The sequence below is a fragment of the Trichoderma asperellum genome, chromosome 4, assembly GCF_020647865.1.
Source record: "Trichoderma asperellum chromosome 4, complete sequence".
Classification (NCBI taxonomy): Eukaryota; Fungi; Ascomycota; class Sordariomycetes; order Hypocreales; family Hypocreaceae; genus Trichoderma; species Trichoderma asperellum.
In genome coordinates, this window is record NC_089418.1 from 2,727,030 (window position 1) to 2,744,354 (window position 17,325).

General features: G+C 50.0%; 4 protein-coding genes across 4 annotated transcripts; 3 read left to right on the forward strand and 1 right to left on the reverse strand.

The window, feature by feature from the left end:
- Nucleotides 1-2,061: 2,061 nt before the first annotated feature.
- On the forward strand, nucleotides 2,062-6,295 carry TrAFT101_007309 (uncharacterized protein). Its single transcript, XM_024910770.2, has 5 exons — nucleotides 2,062-2,194; nucleotides 2,269-2,496; nucleotides 2,644-3,578; nucleotides 3,636-5,982; nucleotides 6,055-6,295. The coding sequence occupies exons 2-4, from the start codon at nucleotides 2,279-2,281 to the stop codon at nucleotides 5,927-5,929; spliced, it is 3,447 nt and encodes a 1,148-aa protein (XP_024756497.2). The 5' UTR covers nucleotides 2,062-2,194; nucleotides 2,269-2,278; the 3' UTR covers nucleotides 5,930-5,982; nucleotides 6,055-6,295.
- Nucleotides 6,288-7,573, reverse strand: TrAFT101_007310 (uncharacterized protein). The gene is made up of 2 exons (XM_024901136.2): nucleotides 7,345-7,573; nucleotides 6,288-7,212 (listed from the first exon to the last, which is right to left on the reverse strand). The coding sequence occupies exons 1-2, from the start codon at nucleotides 7,465-7,467 to the stop codon at nucleotides 6,403-6,405; spliced, it is 933 nt and encodes a 310-aa protein (XP_024756496.2). The 5' UTR covers nucleotides 7,468-7,573; the 3' UTR covers nucleotides 6,288-6,402.
- Nucleotides 7,574-7,738: 165 nt separating this feature from the next.
- Nucleotides 7,739-9,481, forward strand: RPL5 (60S ribosomal protein uL18). The gene is made up of 3 exons (XM_024902107.2): nucleotides 7,739-7,864; nucleotides 8,031-8,068; nucleotides 8,156-9,481. The coding sequence occupies exons 1-3, from the start codon at nucleotides 7,862-7,864 to the stop codon at nucleotides 9,018-9,020; spliced, it is 906 nt and encodes a 301-aa protein (XP_024756495.1). The 5' UTR covers nucleotides 7,739-7,861; the 3' UTR covers nucleotides 9,021-9,481.
- A 2,529-nt stretch (nucleotides 9,482-12,010) lies between these two features.
- TrAFT101_007312 (uncharacterized protein) lies at nucleotides 12,011-16,699 on the forward strand. The gene is made up of 3 exons (XM_024910232.2): nucleotides 12,011-12,279; nucleotides 12,391-14,503; nucleotides 14,565-16,699. The coding sequence occupies exons 1-3, from the start codon at nucleotides 12,225-12,227 to the stop codon at nucleotides 15,958-15,960; spliced, it is 3,564 nt and encodes a 1,187-aa protein (XP_024756494.1). The 5' UTR covers nucleotides 12,011-12,224; the 3' UTR covers nucleotides 15,961-16,699.
- Nucleotides 16,700-17,325: the final 626 nt, after the last annotated feature.

Genomic DNA, 17,325 nt, shown 5'->3' on the forward strand with positions numbered 1-17,325 from the left:
TCTGTCGGCGGCTAGCTGGTACCTAGTACCTGGAATGTGCCCTAAACAGCTGAGCGCGGTGCTGCAGGAATGGAGCACGGGGAGATATTAATAGAGGCTTCCAGGCACTGTTGGGCTCCACTGGGTGCCTAACACGAGCACGAGGGCGTGGAGCGCATTGCGGATTCGCATGTACTCCATACTCCCTGCCTACGACCTGATACAATGGAAGCTTAAAGAGGCGAGAGACAGGCTGATACTACTAATGCGGGAAATCCCTTGGCTAGAGGGAGCAGTTGCTGCTTGTACTTTACGTACCTATGCTCAGCTTGCTTCATGCGCGGTATAAAGAAAAAAAGTAAAAGCAAACAGATGGCTACACACTATAGTAGAGCACCAATGGCCACCTCTACATATATGGTTCTGCGCAGAGGCAAAAATCCAGCGCAATTGTGCGAGGTTCCCACCTCTTCTCTTCTCGGCACCTGCTTTCTTTCCTTTTCTATGCCTTCTTTCCATTGACCGTCTCCCTGCATGATCTGAATCCAACCATCAGGTGTCACGTCAGAGCTGTCGCGGGGCCCTGGTCCAGAGTCGTAGAGCTACTGCGACTTGAGCCCCCATACGGGGCAGCGTAGGCAGGTAGAGTGTGGCTTGCAAGCACAGGTACTAGTGCCAGTAGTAGCTGCATGCAGCCCATTAATTGCCCCGTATCGCACTTCGTACTATGTGCCGTACTTCGCAAGGCTCTGGCCCTAGTCCAATACCCACTGCAGCTGCGTTCAACGTCTTCTTCTGCCGCCATTACTGTAGTTGCAACGGTTAGCATGGATGCAGTGACGGGACCCTCCGCTTTCGCCCAGAGGCCCAACATGCCTTGTCCTGTTCGCCATGTGTGCCTGATGGTCAAATACTCGGCGGCGCTCGTATGAGTGCAGTACGACTACCAAACTACTTGTAAAGTGCATGCGGCGTGGGTGGAGCTAAATACACGTACCCTGGCGACTGGTCAACAGGCAGTGTTCACATTGTTTGCTTTTGCCGCAGCATCGCTAGCGGCCCCAAGAGCAAACATGATGCTACCACCTATACGACGACAAGCGGGATGAACTAGGAAGAGACAGACAGGGCATCACCCAGCAGCTCTAGGCCACCATGTATCCCTCCCCCCTTCTCCCTTTGCACTTCTCAATGTTTCTTTTCACTTCTCCCTGTATTGGTTCATCTACAGCTGCTGCTAGTAGATACCTACCTAGTAGGTAAGGCAGTTATGACACGCAGATAACTGCCCGTATTGCTGCCCAGTACGTGGCCGGAGCTTCAGTGTCGAGCGTCCAAGATTGTGTTGATGCCACTGGCCCGTATACCTTTCTTCAATCTTATAACCAAGTAGTATCTCAATCTACCCAGGTGTACATGTCGTAGACAGTCCAGCTCGTACATTAGTACGTACGTACGTACGAATACTCGGTAGTCGTACAGAATATTTTGGACTATCATGGCAGTCATGCCTTAAGGCTAATACACACCCAGAAGCTCTTGCATACAAACAGCAGCAGCTGGGAATCCTTCCATGCACATTGTATGATTGCTCGCAATTTCATTCAAAGCCTGCTCTCACCGCTCAACCAGCCATACCTCTTGGTGCATATGCTTCGTTCCCGGCAGCCTACTCCCGGATGTTTGTGTTACTTGGCTTGCGGTGGCTGCATGGGAAAAGCAAAAGGAGGAGTGTGACAAACAGTGCAGTGACTGACATCCTTGCAAACCTGCGCCTGCTTTCAGCTTTTGTCTCTGCCAGCACGCTGCTAGGGTACATGTACCTTCATGTTATCCAGGACAGCAGTACGCCGAGGCTCCGTTGCCAATCTTGCTAGTCCCCTATGCTCGTGAATACATGTAATGATTTCTAAAAGGCAAAGCAAAATAGACACATACCTTATCTTACTCATATAGGTAGTTACCTACCTCTGTTGAATTCTATCATATAGCGTATTGGAAGGTGCCTGATATAAATACATATGCCTATCGTCCTCCTTCTGTCGTTCCCATCCCCTCTCTCTTCCTTCCTCATCACGCATGTTTCTATTCAACCGCCGATGCAATTCTCCCTTACTCAGAATCAGGCCTCTTGTATTCGCACACTACAAAGTTCTACACTCGATGCCCAGGCATCTGCCCGAACTGCTGCAGGGATAGCATAGACGTTTGCTTGGTCAGTATCACTGCTCCATATGCGCATCTACCCGTCTAAATCCCAGTACACTAACGGCTCTGTCCCGCCAACAGACGCGCAACGATGCCTAGGGGGATCTATCCTCGTACAAAGAAGCGCAAGCTTACCGATCAGAATCCACAGCCAACAGACGATGCAAACAACACACAGACTCTGCCCTGGTCATCTGCCCTGCCTGTCTTGGATCCCGCATCGGCTCCAGCCTCGAACACACATGTAACAAACCAACATGCATGGCCAGCTTCAAATACTGCCGCTTCACATGCCGGCTCTCAGCCATAGTTGGTCTTCCAATTTCCTTCCATGAACCGTCTCCCCTACTGCCTCGCTCCCTCCTTAGTGTCCTCCAATGCTTCAGGTTCCACGAGCCCCTTTAGAAGCTATATTCATTCATCTATGCCTGGAGATACTAACACGGATGGACTCAGTGCAGTAGTTGACCTGCCTTCTCCATCTCCTACAAATGAACCAAGTCCAACATCCGCCAGCGAGCACTCTCAGGGCAGAGCAGACACCCAATCAACCGCTACTGTCGAGGAAACAGCAGCGGCTCTTCCCGCCGCTCCTGAGAACTTTCCTGGGCAACCCTTGGGCGGTCAAATTGGCGATGTCGCTCAGCAGATACCGGTACACCAACCACACCAACCCAATGCACGTCGGATACCCTTACAACATGTCATGCTCCATGCTGCTACGATAGTCAGGGAGCGAGCTTCAGGGAGTGAGCCAATGACCCCTGAGGAGAAGGCGCGATATAGCACGCTATACGCAGCCTGTGTAAACGCAGACTTGTTTTTCCTCATGATTCATCAGTACTACAGCTGCTGGTTGATAAATAAACCGAGGGTATATGCTCATTTCCGCCTTTCTGTCCTTAACATTAATCGGGCCTTTGCCCAATTGAGAGTGATGTTTAAGGATGAGGAGAGGATTTCGCCTCCTCATCGGCTGTGGTTCTCAGAATTCCCCGGGTTTAGCGAGAACGTTTATTGTGTCCCTCAGATGCAGAGCCAGATCCAAGACTTTCTCCTCGCGCTTTCCATCAAGTGGCCAGAGTTGATGAAAGACTCTCAGGCTCAAATGATGCCTCTGATGGAATGTCATATCCGCGAGCGACTCAAATGCCCATCGTTAACCATAGCCAACAAACTCTTTATCCACAGCCGCAGAATCATTGGAGTGCCAGATAATCAATTCACAAACGAGGCCACCCGTCTTTTCAACATGGATCAAAAGCTAGAACGCATGTACGAAGAGCTGAATGAACCCGTTGCAGATGTGGCTGAAGCCCGCCGGTCAATGAGATTGAGTTACCAACACACTATTGAAAATATTCGACAGCAAATGCAAGCTGCCTCGCAAGGTTAGTCAACGCCCCTTCAGGTTGTGCAGAGACTTCCACGAGACTGACAGGCCGTAGCCGCGCCGCCAACTGGCCACCCGAATCAGGAATTTCCAGCACAGCCCCTGATTAACAATAACAGCGTAAATAGCACTAATAGCACCCCGCAGCAGCAGCAGCAGCAATATCATCATCATCGTCTTTCTCTCTTTTCATCAGAAAGCTCCCAATACCCACTTCAACCTCAACCTCAACCTCAACCTCAGCTTCTCCAAACACGTCCACCCCGAGGGCGACAAATTGAAGCTCAAATACAATCTCAGTGCCGTTCCCAGACAAATCTTTCAGCCACTTCTCAGCAAACCCTTCAACAGGTCCCTCAGCCACTCCCTCAGCCATCCCCCCAGCAACTCCCCCAACAGCAAATCTATCTCCAGCAGCAAATTCTCCCTCATCAGCAAGTTCTTCCTCGGCAGCAAAACCCTCAGCAAGTCTCCGTGCTTCAACCTCCTGCATCAGCCTCGGGCCAACCCATTTTGCCTGGACCAGGTTTCCCAGAGCAATCTCCATCATCTGGTCTACAATACCCAGCGTTAGCTCCAAAGTCACCGAGACAGTCTATTCAAGGGAGTCAGGCTTTGCTTTCTCCAGTTAATCCACCTCTTCCCGCTGAGCCACAGCGAGCGATGCCACAACAGCAGCCAGGCCCTTGGCATATACAGCAGCCGGATGATGCTCAGAATACACAGCATCTACACCGTTCTCCACAAGCGACTTTGCTCCAGTCGCAAAATCTGCAGATCCCTCTATTCCAGATACAAAGCAATGCACGGCACGAAAATATGCACCTCCTAGTATCGCAGCCCAACGATTCAGCTCCTTTATCTCCCCAGCCATATCAGCAGAATATAGAGCCTGCGCAAGCTCTGCAGGCTCCTTCTCCAGCTTTTCAGATTCTTCAAGGTTCGGATGCTTCTCAAGAAGCTCAAATTCCGCGGGGTTCTCAGATAGACCAGGGGCCCCCGCCCATTACAATCTCCCAGAGGCCTCAAGAGCCTCAGACCGTCATTGTCCCCTTGACGGCTCAGAGATCTCAGGTTGCACTGACTCCCCAGGCTCTCCGCATTCACCAGTCTCCAGTACAAATAATGCAAGCCTCTCAAACTCATCATACGCAGTCGCAACAACAACCCCACCTTCAAAACTCAGCGTCCCAGACGTCTCGCACTCCGACACCCAATCGATATAGCCGTCAGTTTACGATACGCGAGACTCCTCCCACGGAATATCCCAGTAGTCCGCATGATTGGACGTCCCTACAAACAGGCCTCCATCTAACTCATTTGCGTAGCCCTCGAAGGGTTTCCTCTAGCCCGGGCCCAGGCTCGGGAAAGAATCGTTACTACCAATTCTTCTCCAGATTCGTGGTGGAGCCAACAGAGATGAAGCCACATATGGGAGTCAGTGAATTAGAGTTTGTTATCGAGCAAGAAGACCTGAGTAGACGCCCTGTTACCAGCGAACCATCTGAGTTGCCGGTGGGTGAGTTACCGATGATGGTGCCTGTGAGCCGACACTTCAACCATTCTCAACGATATCGCCTCCGCATGTGTGAACGCCGTAAGCTGAGCGATGATGAAGAAACATCTTTTGACACTGCAGAATGGGCTATAAGCCGTACCCACTGGCCGTCGTATATTTTCCTATCGCTCAATGGCGAAATAGTTTCTCCTCTTCTCAAGCAGCATTATCATAATGATCTGCCCATAGAGCTTACCAATTCTTTGGTTAAGGGGGCGAATAAAGTAAAGGTCCATTTGCCGAGTTTTCCTCAAAATATCAAGAAAAATATTGCTTATTTTATGGCTGTGGAACTCATTGTCACTCTAGATCATGGCTCTACTCGCGCTTTGGTGTTTTCTGCGCCTCATATCAGCATGGATCAGACAAAGACCGAGATCAACAGACGACTACAGCTAGATACAGATGAAATTATTATAAATAGCGACACTTTGACAGTTGCAGTTACAGACTCTTTTAGCTCTAAACTATTTGACGTTCCAGTCCGGGGTCGAAATTGCCGGCATCTTGAATGTATCGACTTAGAAAATTGGCTGAACTCACGCCCAAGCAAACCTTCCCCAGAAGCGGGCGAGCCAACAACGGTCGATAGTTGGGGCTGTCCTATATGTGGCGAAGATGCCCGGCCCGGCAACCTCCAGATAGACGACTATTTCGTTTACATAAGGGACAAGCTTTTAGAGGAGCGCAGGGGCAATGTTAAGAAGATTCAGATAACTATTGATGGCACCTGGAAAGCTGTAGGAGTGGCAGATGAAAATACGACGTCAGATAAGGACGACGTCAACTAACACACTCATCAAGCTGAGGCGCTACAGAGTATCGCCAAGGTGATATAACAAAGGTGCGAGTCCATATACGTCTAGGTGATTGGCCTTATTCAGCTAACATATGACTTCTATATTTATTTAAACAGAGAGGCAGCAAGGCTAGGTGACTACTAGGTCCCTAGCAGTCGAAGCGCCATGATTCACGGAATACTATGGGCACTCTATAATTATACTATAAATCATATACAGATGGCCGCTCTGGATATGAGAGCATCTGCGTGTTTGTATGCTAACAGTTGCATGTGTTTTGGATACTTGGATGAACTTATTAGAATGACAGAATGCCTACAATAGGTCGTCTTTACCGAAAACTCAATTACAGTCATGCAAATAATGTATTTCTATCTTAATCTATCTATTAGAATCATTTCCACTCTTAAAATACCCCAAAGTTGCCCTTCACTTCCATCGCTCTTATTAGCATATCATCGTCATTATATCTTGGCTCGAGGTTCGCGGTATTTCGGCTTGACGGGTATTTTTGGATGCAGCCCTTCCAGTGACAGCCCTGTGATCTTCTCCAACTCCTCGACAGCTTCGTACGTTCTGCCTAGGGGAACTTTAATGGTATTGAACCCTTGCCTGCGCGCTTCTTTCAAATTCTCGCCAATGTCATCTAGGAAAACAATGTCCTTTGGCGAAATGCCAGTCTCCCAGCCTTTTCCTTGATGTTTTGGGTCGCATGCGTTCTCCTTGGCAAAGCTATTGAGCCTTTCTAAGGCGAGTTGATACATTTTTGGATCTGGTTTCCGGACTCCAACGTGGGCTGACGATATGAAGACGTCGAACATTTGGCGGACCGGCTCATCATAAAAGTTTTCCTTGTGCAGCTTGTGGCCAGGTGGGAAGATGACTGTATTGCTCAGCGCCGCCAGAATATACTTGCCGCTGTCTCTGAGCTTTTGCAAAGCCGGAAACATCCAAGGATCATACGAATCTGGACCTGAACCAGACATCATCTCATTGAATAGCCACTTTCCGTCAATCTTCGGCAGCGGAGGGGTTTCTTTGGCTAGGTGTGGGTTCTTCGCCTGCTGCGTCTTGTAGAATTCTTCCCATAAGCTCTGGGAATGCAAGTCCCTGTTAAATCCTTCAAAGAAGGCATCATCCATAGGAATATCCCCTCTCTCTATCCGCTGCCAGGATCCGGCTGGGCCAGATCTCGAAATGGAGTAGTTCACCCAGCCGGGCGGGATTCCTAACCCAAGTTCATAGTCTAAGATTACTTGGAATGGTGATTTAACCTATGAATATAAATGTTAGGTTTTTTACGCAAAATTACAAGCAGGTAATGCATGCATTTGGCTCGCCTCCGAAAGCCACGCGTAGTGCTGCGAGCGCGCGAACCAGACCAGTTTCCTAGATGGGCGACTTACACACACACCGCCAATGTCAAATAGAAGGACCTTGGGCTTCAAATTTTCCATTTCGATATCAATTGCTTCCAGGATTTGATCAACAGAGTAGCTTTCAGTGTCCATTCCAGGAAGCAAGTTCATGTCATGCAATGAGGAAGCGGTTCACACGCATTCAAGCCGAAATAGCGGCAACGATGCAGCGTCCCCAGATTCCAGACAGTTGCCGGTACCTCGGTCCGCGCTCCACAGAGTGCATGTACTAAAGTGCAATAGGCAAGGTATGGACTACAGCGGCGCCAAGCCGACGATAAGATAAGACGCTCTGGCTGCTGAGTAACAAGTCGATCCAGCGAGAGATTTTGTCAGGTGATTCGTCCCCAACCCGGCTTCAACAGTCTGGCGCTAGGCGAGACGGTAGCGCACGAGAAATTTTAGGGCTTCAAAAATTAGCCCACCAAGATTTCCTCCTCTATCCTCATCATCAAATTTCCAAGTTTGAGGAGCACATCAGCCATCTCCAGGCATCACCGTCAAAATGGTAAGTTAGGCCTATCGGAGAGATCCCAGTAAATGGGATCTTTCTCAAATCACAAAGTGGCAGAAATGCCCTCAATTGCTCGTAATTGAGAGTCGTCGCAAGTTGCTTCGGATAAAGGACGAGCAGTCTGAAGCGCAAATTGCTGACTCGGGGATTATTTTGACAGGCTTTCCGCAAGGTCGTCAAGAGCAACGCGTACTACAGGTGAGTTTTTTCTTTGCAATGAATGCAACTTTTTTCCAGATCTTCTGGAAACTGCCCGTTGAGGATATGGCTAACAATTTGATACAGTCGCTTCCAGACTAAGTACAAGAGAAGACGTGAGGGCAAGACCGACTACTATGCCCGTAAGCGCCTCATCACCCAGGCCAAGAACAAGTACAATGCTCCCAAGTACCGCCTGGTTGTCCGCTTCACCAACAAGGACATCATCATGCAGATCGTCAGCTCTGAGATCTCTGGTGACAAGGTCCTCGCCGCTGCCTACGCCCACGAGCTGAAGGCCTACGGCATCACCAACGGTCTGACCAACTGGTCTGCCGCCTACGCCACCGGTCTCCTGATCGCCCGCCGTGTCCTCAGCAAGCTCGGCCTCGACAAGACCTTTGTTGGTGTTGAGGAGGCTGACGGTGAGTTCACCCTCACCGAGGCCGCTGAGACCGACGATGGCGAGCGCCGCCCCTTCAAGGCCTTCCTCGACGTTGGTCTTGCCCGTACCTCCACTGGTGCCCGTGTCTTCGGTGCCCTCAAGGGTGCCTCCGACGGTGGTATCTTCATCCCCCACTCTGAGAAGCGATTCCCTGGCTACGACATTGAGTCCAAGGAGCTGGACTCTGAGACTCTCCGCAAGTACATCTACGGTGGCCACGTCGCCGAGTACATGGAGACTCTGGCCGATGACGATGAGGAGCGCTACAACAGCCAGTTCGTCAAGTACATTGAGAACGACGTTGAGGCCGACGGTCTCGAGGACCTCTACACCGAGGCCCACAAGGCCATCCGTGAGGACCCCTTCAAGAAGGCCGACGGTGAGGGCAAGAAGACCAAGGAGGAGTGGAAGGCTATCTCCAAGCAGCACAAGGTTGCCAGAATCTCCAAGGAGCAGAAGGCTGCCAACGTCCAGGCCAAGATCCAGAAGATCCTGGCTGAGGAGTAAAAATGGGGCATATAGGCAGGTTGCATTTTGATTCTCGATATATTGGGTCCGGAGTTACAGGAATGAAAGGGTCGGTCATGGTAAAATAAATGAAAAGATACCTTCGATTCCGGATCTAAAGATCCATTGCTTCGTGCATCATTTTCTCTAGTATCCAGTACGAGTAAAATTCAGATGTCAATCAAAGTGATACCCAGTCAAGCGATAGGTGGATACACCTGAATCAGTCTCCTAATTTGGTAGTCCTCTAATACTCTCCTGTCATATCGAGCCAGCATCAATTATACATGGCACGGAACACGAGGTATAGCAGCTCTAGTGCTGCTCAGTGTTGTCGAATACAATGTTAGTCTATTCACTAAAATCGATTGTTGCACAGCACCTTTAATATGTGCATCCCATCAACATTGTTTGTAAATTATAATCAAGTCTATAGCATCTAAGAAATTTCTCGACTCATGCTTCACTCCACTGCTAGCCATTTCGCAGCTATCCTACCCTAGATTTTTTTTTTTTTCTTAGTTTTTTTCTCCGGCCCTTCCTTTGCCGTCGACTTTGCCGAACAATACCGAAAGAAAATAAAAAGAAAGAAATATCTCAGGCGCATCTCCATTTTCTCCTTTTCGAACCAGCTAGCATTCTAGGCCCATACGCTCGCCTAGCGGCTTGTCTGGGACGAAAAAGTATACTGCTCCTTGACTTCTACGCTTTGCGTCGGTGGACCCGCCTGTGCTGTGGTAGTTTGAGCAAACATGCATATGCTATACACATCCTTATGCATGCTATTCGCCAATTACGGAAATAAGCATTCCATTGTTGATAGATCATAGTCTACTTGGCAGCTTAACTACGCATGGGAGTCAACTTTCTACAGTATTTCGTAGACCGGCGCCAACGAACCCGAAATTCCTCTCATTTCCACGGAATGTATACACATGCTGAATTACACGTATTCGCTTACCAAGAGATTGGAATCCAAATGCCGGAGCTAGAAGCAATCAAACTCTTCCATTGTCCATGGAGACTGAGCAATAAATGCCGCTTCCGCTTATTTCGACCTCTTTCAAAGCTAGCTCATACCCGCGGCAAAGGTGCATACTGACGCAAAAAACCTTTGTGGAGGAGCTCTCCGTATTTTGGAACTGTTCATGCTTAAGCAGCCCCCTTTCTGGCATGCATCGGGAATTCCCGAGGTCAAGTTCGGAGACATTTTAACGTACGAGTACGGGATGCATGTACCGGATTCGGTGTGTCTTCCGGGTTGCGTGTAAAATCACACAATGGATGCTTGGAATCGTCGTCGTCGGCGGAATCAAAACTCCCCTTTTACATGTACCGAGTACACTTTTTCCAAAGGTAATGCATCAAATTGGTGGGAAAAGCCTTTGATGTCGCGTTCGTTACACATGTTTAAGACATTGTTTTGTGTAATGTTTTCCGAAGAGGCCGCCAGGAGAAGTACTATTTCATCTGGACTGGAAGTCCATATCTGGGAATGGCTCTCTACATACACCACACATGCAACATGTCGTAGTCTATAGGTAGGGTACCTGGTACTAGGTAATTAAGCAACTTGGACGTACTTAGGGCAGCACCGCGGCAGATCCGTGGCCACGCCTGACCCTAAATGACGTACAGGTGAGTACAAGCAGCAAGGAAAAATATGAGAGATCTTCATTTGGCTGAGTCGGTCCCTTGCGCTAGACTCGGAGTTTCGCCAGCAGCAAGGCTCTCGTGATTCTGAGCCATTATGCTACTCTTCTAGCCGAAAAGGGCCCTTCATATCGACCCATCGACGAAGCTGGTAAGCTTGATTGAGCTGTTATTTTCCCTATTCGAGCTCAGGACTGGTTTAAGGACTGTTAGATTGCGCTTGGTCCCGGGGGCCTTCTCGGCACACTCGGAGCTCGGTAGACCAGCCATTAAATTGCTTGAGCAAAAGCTTTCCACGGTAACTGAATGCTGTACGGACCATCGCTCACGGATGATGGCGAATGCTACAGTGCCTCGCTGAGCTCCTGACTCGCTGGCAAGCAGTCGAAACCATCCATGGCGGCTGAAGCATGGCGATACGTGTAATCGCAACGAGTTCCTTGTACTTCTGCGAAGTATTGCATCACGGCTGCACATCCGGGATCGGTCCCATGGCACTAACAAAAGCGCCAATCCGATGGCGGATGAAGAGACTTTCGAGACCTCAGGGACCTGTCAGCGCCGGGCTGGCAGCTAGACGGCAAGTGCTTAGAAACTGGGGCCACATCAAAGAGTTCAATCCACAAAAAATCCCGAATAAAATTTTTGTGCCGCGTATTGCTAGCAGTAAATAAAGTCTTGTGGCTTGCGATCGCAGTCAGCTCTACTCTGCGCACAAAAGAACCTGGCTGGCATGTAAATCGTCACGCGCGGTGTCGACTACGTAACAAATCCGGCCGGTAGCAAAGTCGCCTCTCATCCTCTTTCTTACTTGATCGCATGCCAGCGATCTCCATGGTCCAGGGGGGGTGTCTCTGTGGCGAATAGTACAGTATAATCACCAATAGCCAAGTTATTCGGCCAAGTGAGACAAACAAAAAGCACTCAACGGGGAGGGGCTCGTGATTAAAAAGTACCGGGGGCTAGCCGAGTGGGAAGCGTCCCGCGCGCTGGCAGGTCGTGGTACTTGGGCGTGCAGGGTTCCCTAACAGCCAGCGTAGCGGCGGGTGCGGCGGACTTGCTAAGGGGATACATCTGGAGTACTGCTTCGAGTGCCAATGAGACGGACGCGCCCGGGCTCAAAGCAGAGCACAGAGCGCGAGCTTACTGGGCGTAGAAGGGCCGGCTAGACTATCGAGCGGCTGCACAGAGGGGGGCCCTTGCAGAGGGTCTGCCACTGGATCTACCCCGCTATTGGCCTGCCAGGTCTCTCCCTACAGTGGGTGCTGCTAAGTGATAGCACTGCTGCAGCGGGCTTAGTTAACGTCTTTTTTTCTCGCGCTCCCCCCATCTTTTCGCCTTACCCCAGCCTAGATCGCTCGCAGCTGGAGCAGCCACGGGGCTTCCGTCGAGTCGAGGCTGATATTGTAATCATACCTTAACCATATCTTATAGGCCCTCCTTTCGCCGCCTCTTATTTCTCCCTCTCCCGCCCATTTCCACAACACCGCATTATTCGTCGTCGCTCACAATCTCTTCAACCGCGAGCGAGCGTCGCGTAAACCCTCCAACATGGAACAAGTCCATGGCGTCGACGTCAGTTGGATGACGCAGGGCTCGCCCAAAGGCATGTTGCTTTGCCACCGTTCGCTGCCCGCATATTCAAAATTCCATCGGCGCAATGATGGTCGCTCGACAGACGCTGATATTGGACATTGAAAACTAACAATTCGCATAGATAAATTCAACAAGGCAGTCTTCGCACCCACCAAATCCCCCGTTGCCACTGTGCAACCACGAAGCGTCCCCAGCGATTCCCCGCCCAAGCTCAGCCCTTCATCAACCGCAGACAAGGCCGAGGCCAAGCCTGAGGCCAATGGGAAGCCTGAAGCCAACGGGAAGCCCACCGGCCAAACGCAGCCGATTCCTGTCAATGGCTCAAGCGGCGCCCGGCGTCTCTCCCGATCAGGCTCGGTTGAGAAGAACAGCTCCAGCGCAACACCGCCTCACCGACGCAACTCGTGGTTCTCTAATATTTCAGCCAAATTTTCAAGCTCAGCAGCTCCCCAATCAAATGGAAATGGCCAAGTCCTTCAACAGCCCCAGCAGCCGCCTGCGCAACAAAACCAGCCAGTGCCTCTAGCAAATACAGATCCTCCCGTTCCAAAGATTACGCCAACCAAGAACGCTGTTCTCCAGCATGGACTCAAGCCTGAGGGAGATGAACCGTACACGCCAGCCCCACCAAAGTCCGGTCAGGCTGGACTGCTCGGCGTATTTCGCCGTCTGTCTTCTTCATCAGGAGGCGGTCCCCTTGGCCCCACCGGCAAGATCAATCACGGATTGGTGGAACGCCGCATTTTGAATGTGGATCGTGACCGAGAGAGGTGTCCTATCACCGAGTTGAAGGATAACAAGCTGAGGCGGGTGTCGTTTCTCGTTGATGTCGAGATTGCGCCCATGCCAAAATATGCAGATGCCGAGGCAGAGCCTAAACCAATCGCCGACCACGCTCAGAAGAAAAAGTTGAGCGAAAAGGGCGAAGGGGAGGCATTGAAGCATCCCAAAACCGCCGAAGCGCAAAAAGAGGCCTCTTCTTCCTCAACAGAGAGCGTCACTACTGAGGCCAAACCTCGCGAAGCAGCCGAGGCCAAGGAAACCAAGCCGACGACCAATGGCGCAAAGGAGACGGATAGCCCAGATGACTCAAATGCCGCTCCAAAGGACACATCAAGAAAGAAGGAAAAGAAGAAGCGAAGCGAAGAGGAACGAAAGGCCAGGAAAGAAAAGAGGCGACGACTTGCCGAAGAAAGCGGAATCATTCCCATAGAGATTCACTATGACACCGCTGGCTCTCTAGAGTTGACCAATGGCAAATTTCCAACGACGTGCCCGGTCAGAGTCTATAGGAGATGCTGTCAACTTCGCGAAACGCCCATTCTCAAGAAAATCACTGAGCAGTTGAGCGATACCAACAACATTCTACCCAATGGCGCTGTAAACAAAATAGATTTAACAGGCTACTTCATGCAACTGCAGGACCTCATCACACTGGGCGATTATCTTGCTGTTGTGCCTGTGAAGGAAATTATCTTGCAGAACAGCGGGCTTACTGATGAAGGCGTTCGGGTCATTCTCGCCGGCCTCTTGGCAGCGAAATACGCAGAGCCGTCGAAACGCAGGAAATCCAAATTTCTCCCCCAGGAGATGGGTGGAGTGGTTGAGAGACTTGTGTTGAAAGAAAACAAGCTGGGTCCAGATGGCTGGAAACACATTTCACTCTTCATCTACAAGTGCCGGTCGCTCAAGTATCTCGATCTCTCCTGCATCCCCTTCCCGCGTCAAGCGCCCGCCAACGCCAACGGCGCTCTTCAGAATGGTGTCCATCTCCCTCTTACCATAGGAGATATCTTTTCAAAGGCTCTCGCAAATCGCCCAACGGGATCAACTCTCGAGATGCTTAGTATCGGCGAGACTGAACCTAGCATGGAGCAACTCGGCAAGATCATAGATGGTGTGATCAAGTGTGGCATCAAGCGGCTGGGCATGGCTCGCAACCCCCTCGACGAGGAGGGTGCCCAGCATGTTGTAAGATATCTTGAGTCTGGGAAATGCGAAGGGCTTGATCTAGGCGGAATCGATCTCAAGGAGCACATGGACGTTATTGCCTCGTCAATCAAGGAAACTGACCCGCTATGGGCGCTGAGCATGTCGGACTGCAACATAAACCCCTCGACTCTCTGCAAGATTTTGCCCATCTTATCCAAGCTAGAGCATCTCGTCTTCATTGACCTTTCGCACAACCATGATCTTTTCCAGTCAACACCCAACGCCGTTGGTTTACTCAGAAGGTAAGAATCCGTGCTAAGTGAATTTTTTAGGAGATGAATAAAGAGCTAACGCAATTCTAAGATATCTACCCAAAATGCAAACTCTCAAACGGCTACACCTGTCGGATGTTGGCATGACCTCGGAGCAAGCCATTGCAATTGTCGAAGTTGTACCGGAAGCTCAACATCTCTGCCACCTCAGCCTTCTTGGCAACACCGAAATCATGGCACTGGCCAACGCCAAGACGGAGGAGGCTCAAGAAGAAGCCTGTGCGTTGTATGCATCGCTGATGGCTGCCGCAAGGCTATCTAGCAGCATGATTTGCGTGGATATCGAAGTGCCCAGTGAAGACTCTGGCGAAATTGTTAAAGCGATGGCAAAGCAAGTTGTGGCTTACTGCTTGCAGAACATTGAGCATCTGCATGATGTCGAGATTAATAAGGCAGTGACTACGGCACTCGCCGAGGCAAAAGGAGAGTCTGTCGATGGCAAACTCGCCTCCTACCCTGATGTGCTCGCACATCTCGTCGGCCAGGATGTCCTGTTCCAGGATGATCCCGAAGACGATGGCTCAGGGCCGGACGAAGACTACGTCATTGGCGGTACGGGTGTGGTCAAGGCACTTGCCTGCTGCCTCAAGAACCGCGGTGACGAATCCCGTCGTGCGTCTGGTGAATTCCTTCGGGAGCTCAGCTCTACGGACGAAGAACCTTTTATTGGGCCTAGACTTAGGACTGGTGGCAAGGCCAAGGATTTCTCGAAACACTTGCTGGCCGGCGCTCGCAAGATTCGTCTCCGTCTCCAGCCGGCACTGAATAAGGCTAGAGCCAACCCGAGTGATGAGTTGAACCTGCGGAAGCTGACATTCTTGGACGACACATTGCAAGGTATCATCAAACGGTTCGAAGACGAATATCCTGATACCCGAGAGCATCCTGAGGATGCAGTAGCCCATGTACCGATAGCTCAAGGGGAGAAGGAGGTATTATCATCGTCGCCGCCTGCTGCGGACGATGCGGTGGCAGTTGGCTCAGACGTCGAAGAAGAGGGCGAACTTCGTGAGCCTAGACCCCTCTCACGTAGCAACTCAATACTTGGCAGGAAGCTGGCCGAGGAAGAAGGTCGCGTACACCGTGCCGGCCACAGATTCCGATCTGGTATCACAGACCATGTCAACCTACTCTCCACCCTCGATGACGTGGAAAATGACCCCAACCACGTGCGTGTGCTAGCCGATCTTGCGGACGATGTCGGTGGCGAGTTCTTGGAAATGGCCAAGCAGAAGGGCGCCGTCCAAGCCTTCAAGGACCACAAGGACATGCTGTTTGCGGCATTGAAAGAGAGCGACCCTGAATACTGGGACAGATTTGTGGAGGCGCAAGGCAAGGCTCGGGCCAATATCAATCTGCCGGGTGCCGAAAAGAATGGAGAGAGGCCACAGCTGGCCCAAAGTGACGAAAGCGCCATTGCAGATTAGATGATGTCGCACGGATTCGCACACGATACTATCCTGGCGACTCTGCTCTCTCTCTCTCCACCCCTTTTTTCGCCTCTACGGTTTTATTTCTTTTTTACATGCTTTATCTATAATGTTGTTACGTTTCTTTTTCATTTCTTTTTATTAATCTCTCATCTGTCTTTACCTGACGATATGAAGAGTTGCGTTTTGAAGTTTTTGGATATTGCTACTAGCGACAAAAATGCATGGCAACGGCGCTCTTTTTTTCCCTCTCTCTTTTACCCTTCCTCCGTGGAAGGAGTTTTCTGTTCTTTCTTTTTTTTTTTCTTTTTTTTTTTTTTTTTTGGTGGATTATCAATCATTGGGTATGAATGGGTTCTATTAGGCGTGTGTATGTGTGTATCTGGCAAGGAGGGAGGAATCTGAATGGGATTAAGAGTTTATTACTATGGAATCTTTTTTTATTTTTATCTCTCCTGTTTAGCATTGTTTGCCTTTCTTTCTGCATGGTGAGATGGACATTGGTATCTGGTCCTCTGCCTCATACAAAAAGCATACGAAAAGTTGGCATTGTTGTTCATTCTTACTTGCTCTCGTGTGATATTGGGACAGCAGAGTACACGTAAAGGCTAGGAATAGTTTATGGATTCGGAAACAATTGGAATGAGTACTGCTATCGTGTATGAGTAGTGGTTATAATAAAGCATACCTATTTTAGCAATCTTTATGGGTCCAGGCAAACTTGATGAGTCCTGTGCATTATCAAATAAAGTAAAAAAATTTTTGCAAGGTTGATGACTTTTGTTTGTCAGATGAAAAGCGAGCATATGGCTGCCTGCCTCGGTCACTTCGTCATCCCCTTGATGAGTCAAGACAACGAATAGTGCTGCTAGGCAGCTCAAGCTACGTCCAAGGCAGCTTCTCAACCCTGACCCAATGCCGTTGACTTACAGATCACTAGAGCTAGCAACGCTAAGCAGTCATGTGTTGACATAGAGACACCGCCACCAAACTAGCTGTGCTTACTGAGCAATTCTATTCCCCTTCCAGGGCATTATTTGGCACAGAGCTGAAATAAGAAGGAAGAGGCTTTATCCAGCCAGCCCAGTGGCTGAGACCAAGACGGCCCCAGGCCTGGTTCCGCCACCCGAAGGAAAAAAAAGAGGTCAGCAGAATTATACAAGAGATGATTGGGCAGCGAACTGGCGAATTCGACGGGGGGCGTTGCATCATTTTTAGGGGATCGTGTGATATGTTTTAGCACTATTGGTGGCACTCTATTGGATTTGTGATTCGAAGTTTCCATATTACCTGGTAGAATTATATGGCATTTATTGCATTTAGTTCCGATGTTGAGAAAACGGTACATGTACATACATGCAT

Excerpts from the sequence above, each read along its gene's own strand:
- TrAFT101_007309 (XM_024910770.2), top strand. The coding sequence starts at position 2,279 with ATGCCTAGGGGGATCTATCCTCGTACAAAGAAGCGCAAGCTTACCGAT. Across the intron at positions 2,497-2,643 it reads CATGCCGGCTCTCAGCCATA|TGCAGTAGTTGACCTGCCTT; the intron begins GTTGGTCTTCCA and ends GGATGGACTCAG. Across the intron at positions 3,579-3,635 it reads AATGCAAGCTGCCTCGCAAG|CCGCGCCGCCAACTGGCCAC; the intron begins GTTAGTCAACGC and ends GACAGGCCGTAG.
- TrAFT101_007310 (XM_024901136.2), bottom strand. The coding sequence starts at position 7,467 with ATGAACTTGCTTCCTGGAATGGACACTGAAAGCTACTCTGTTGATCAA. Across the intron at positions 7,213-7,344 it reads TTGACATTGGCGGTGTGTGT|GTTAAATCACCATTCCAAGT; the intron begins GTAAGTCGCCCA and ends TTATATTCATAG.
- TrAFT101_007312 (XM_024910232.2), top strand. The coding sequence starts at position 12,225 with ATGGAACAAGTCCATGGCGTCGACGTCAGTTGGATGACGCAGGGCTCG. Across the intron at positions 12,280-12,390 it reads GACGCAGGGCTCGCCCAAAG|ATAAATTCAACAAGGCAGTC; the intron begins GCATGTTGCTTT and ends CAATTCGCATAG. Across the intron at positions 14,504-14,564 it reads GCCGTTGGTTTACTCAGAAG|ATATCTACCCAAAATGCAAA; the intron begins GTAAGAATCCGT and ends CGCAATTCTAAG.
- RPL5 (XM_024902107.2), top strand. Across the intron at positions 8,069-8,155 it reads AAGAGCAACGCGTACTACAG|TCGCTTCCAGACTAAGTACA; the intron begins GTGAGTTTTTTC and ends AATTTGATACAG.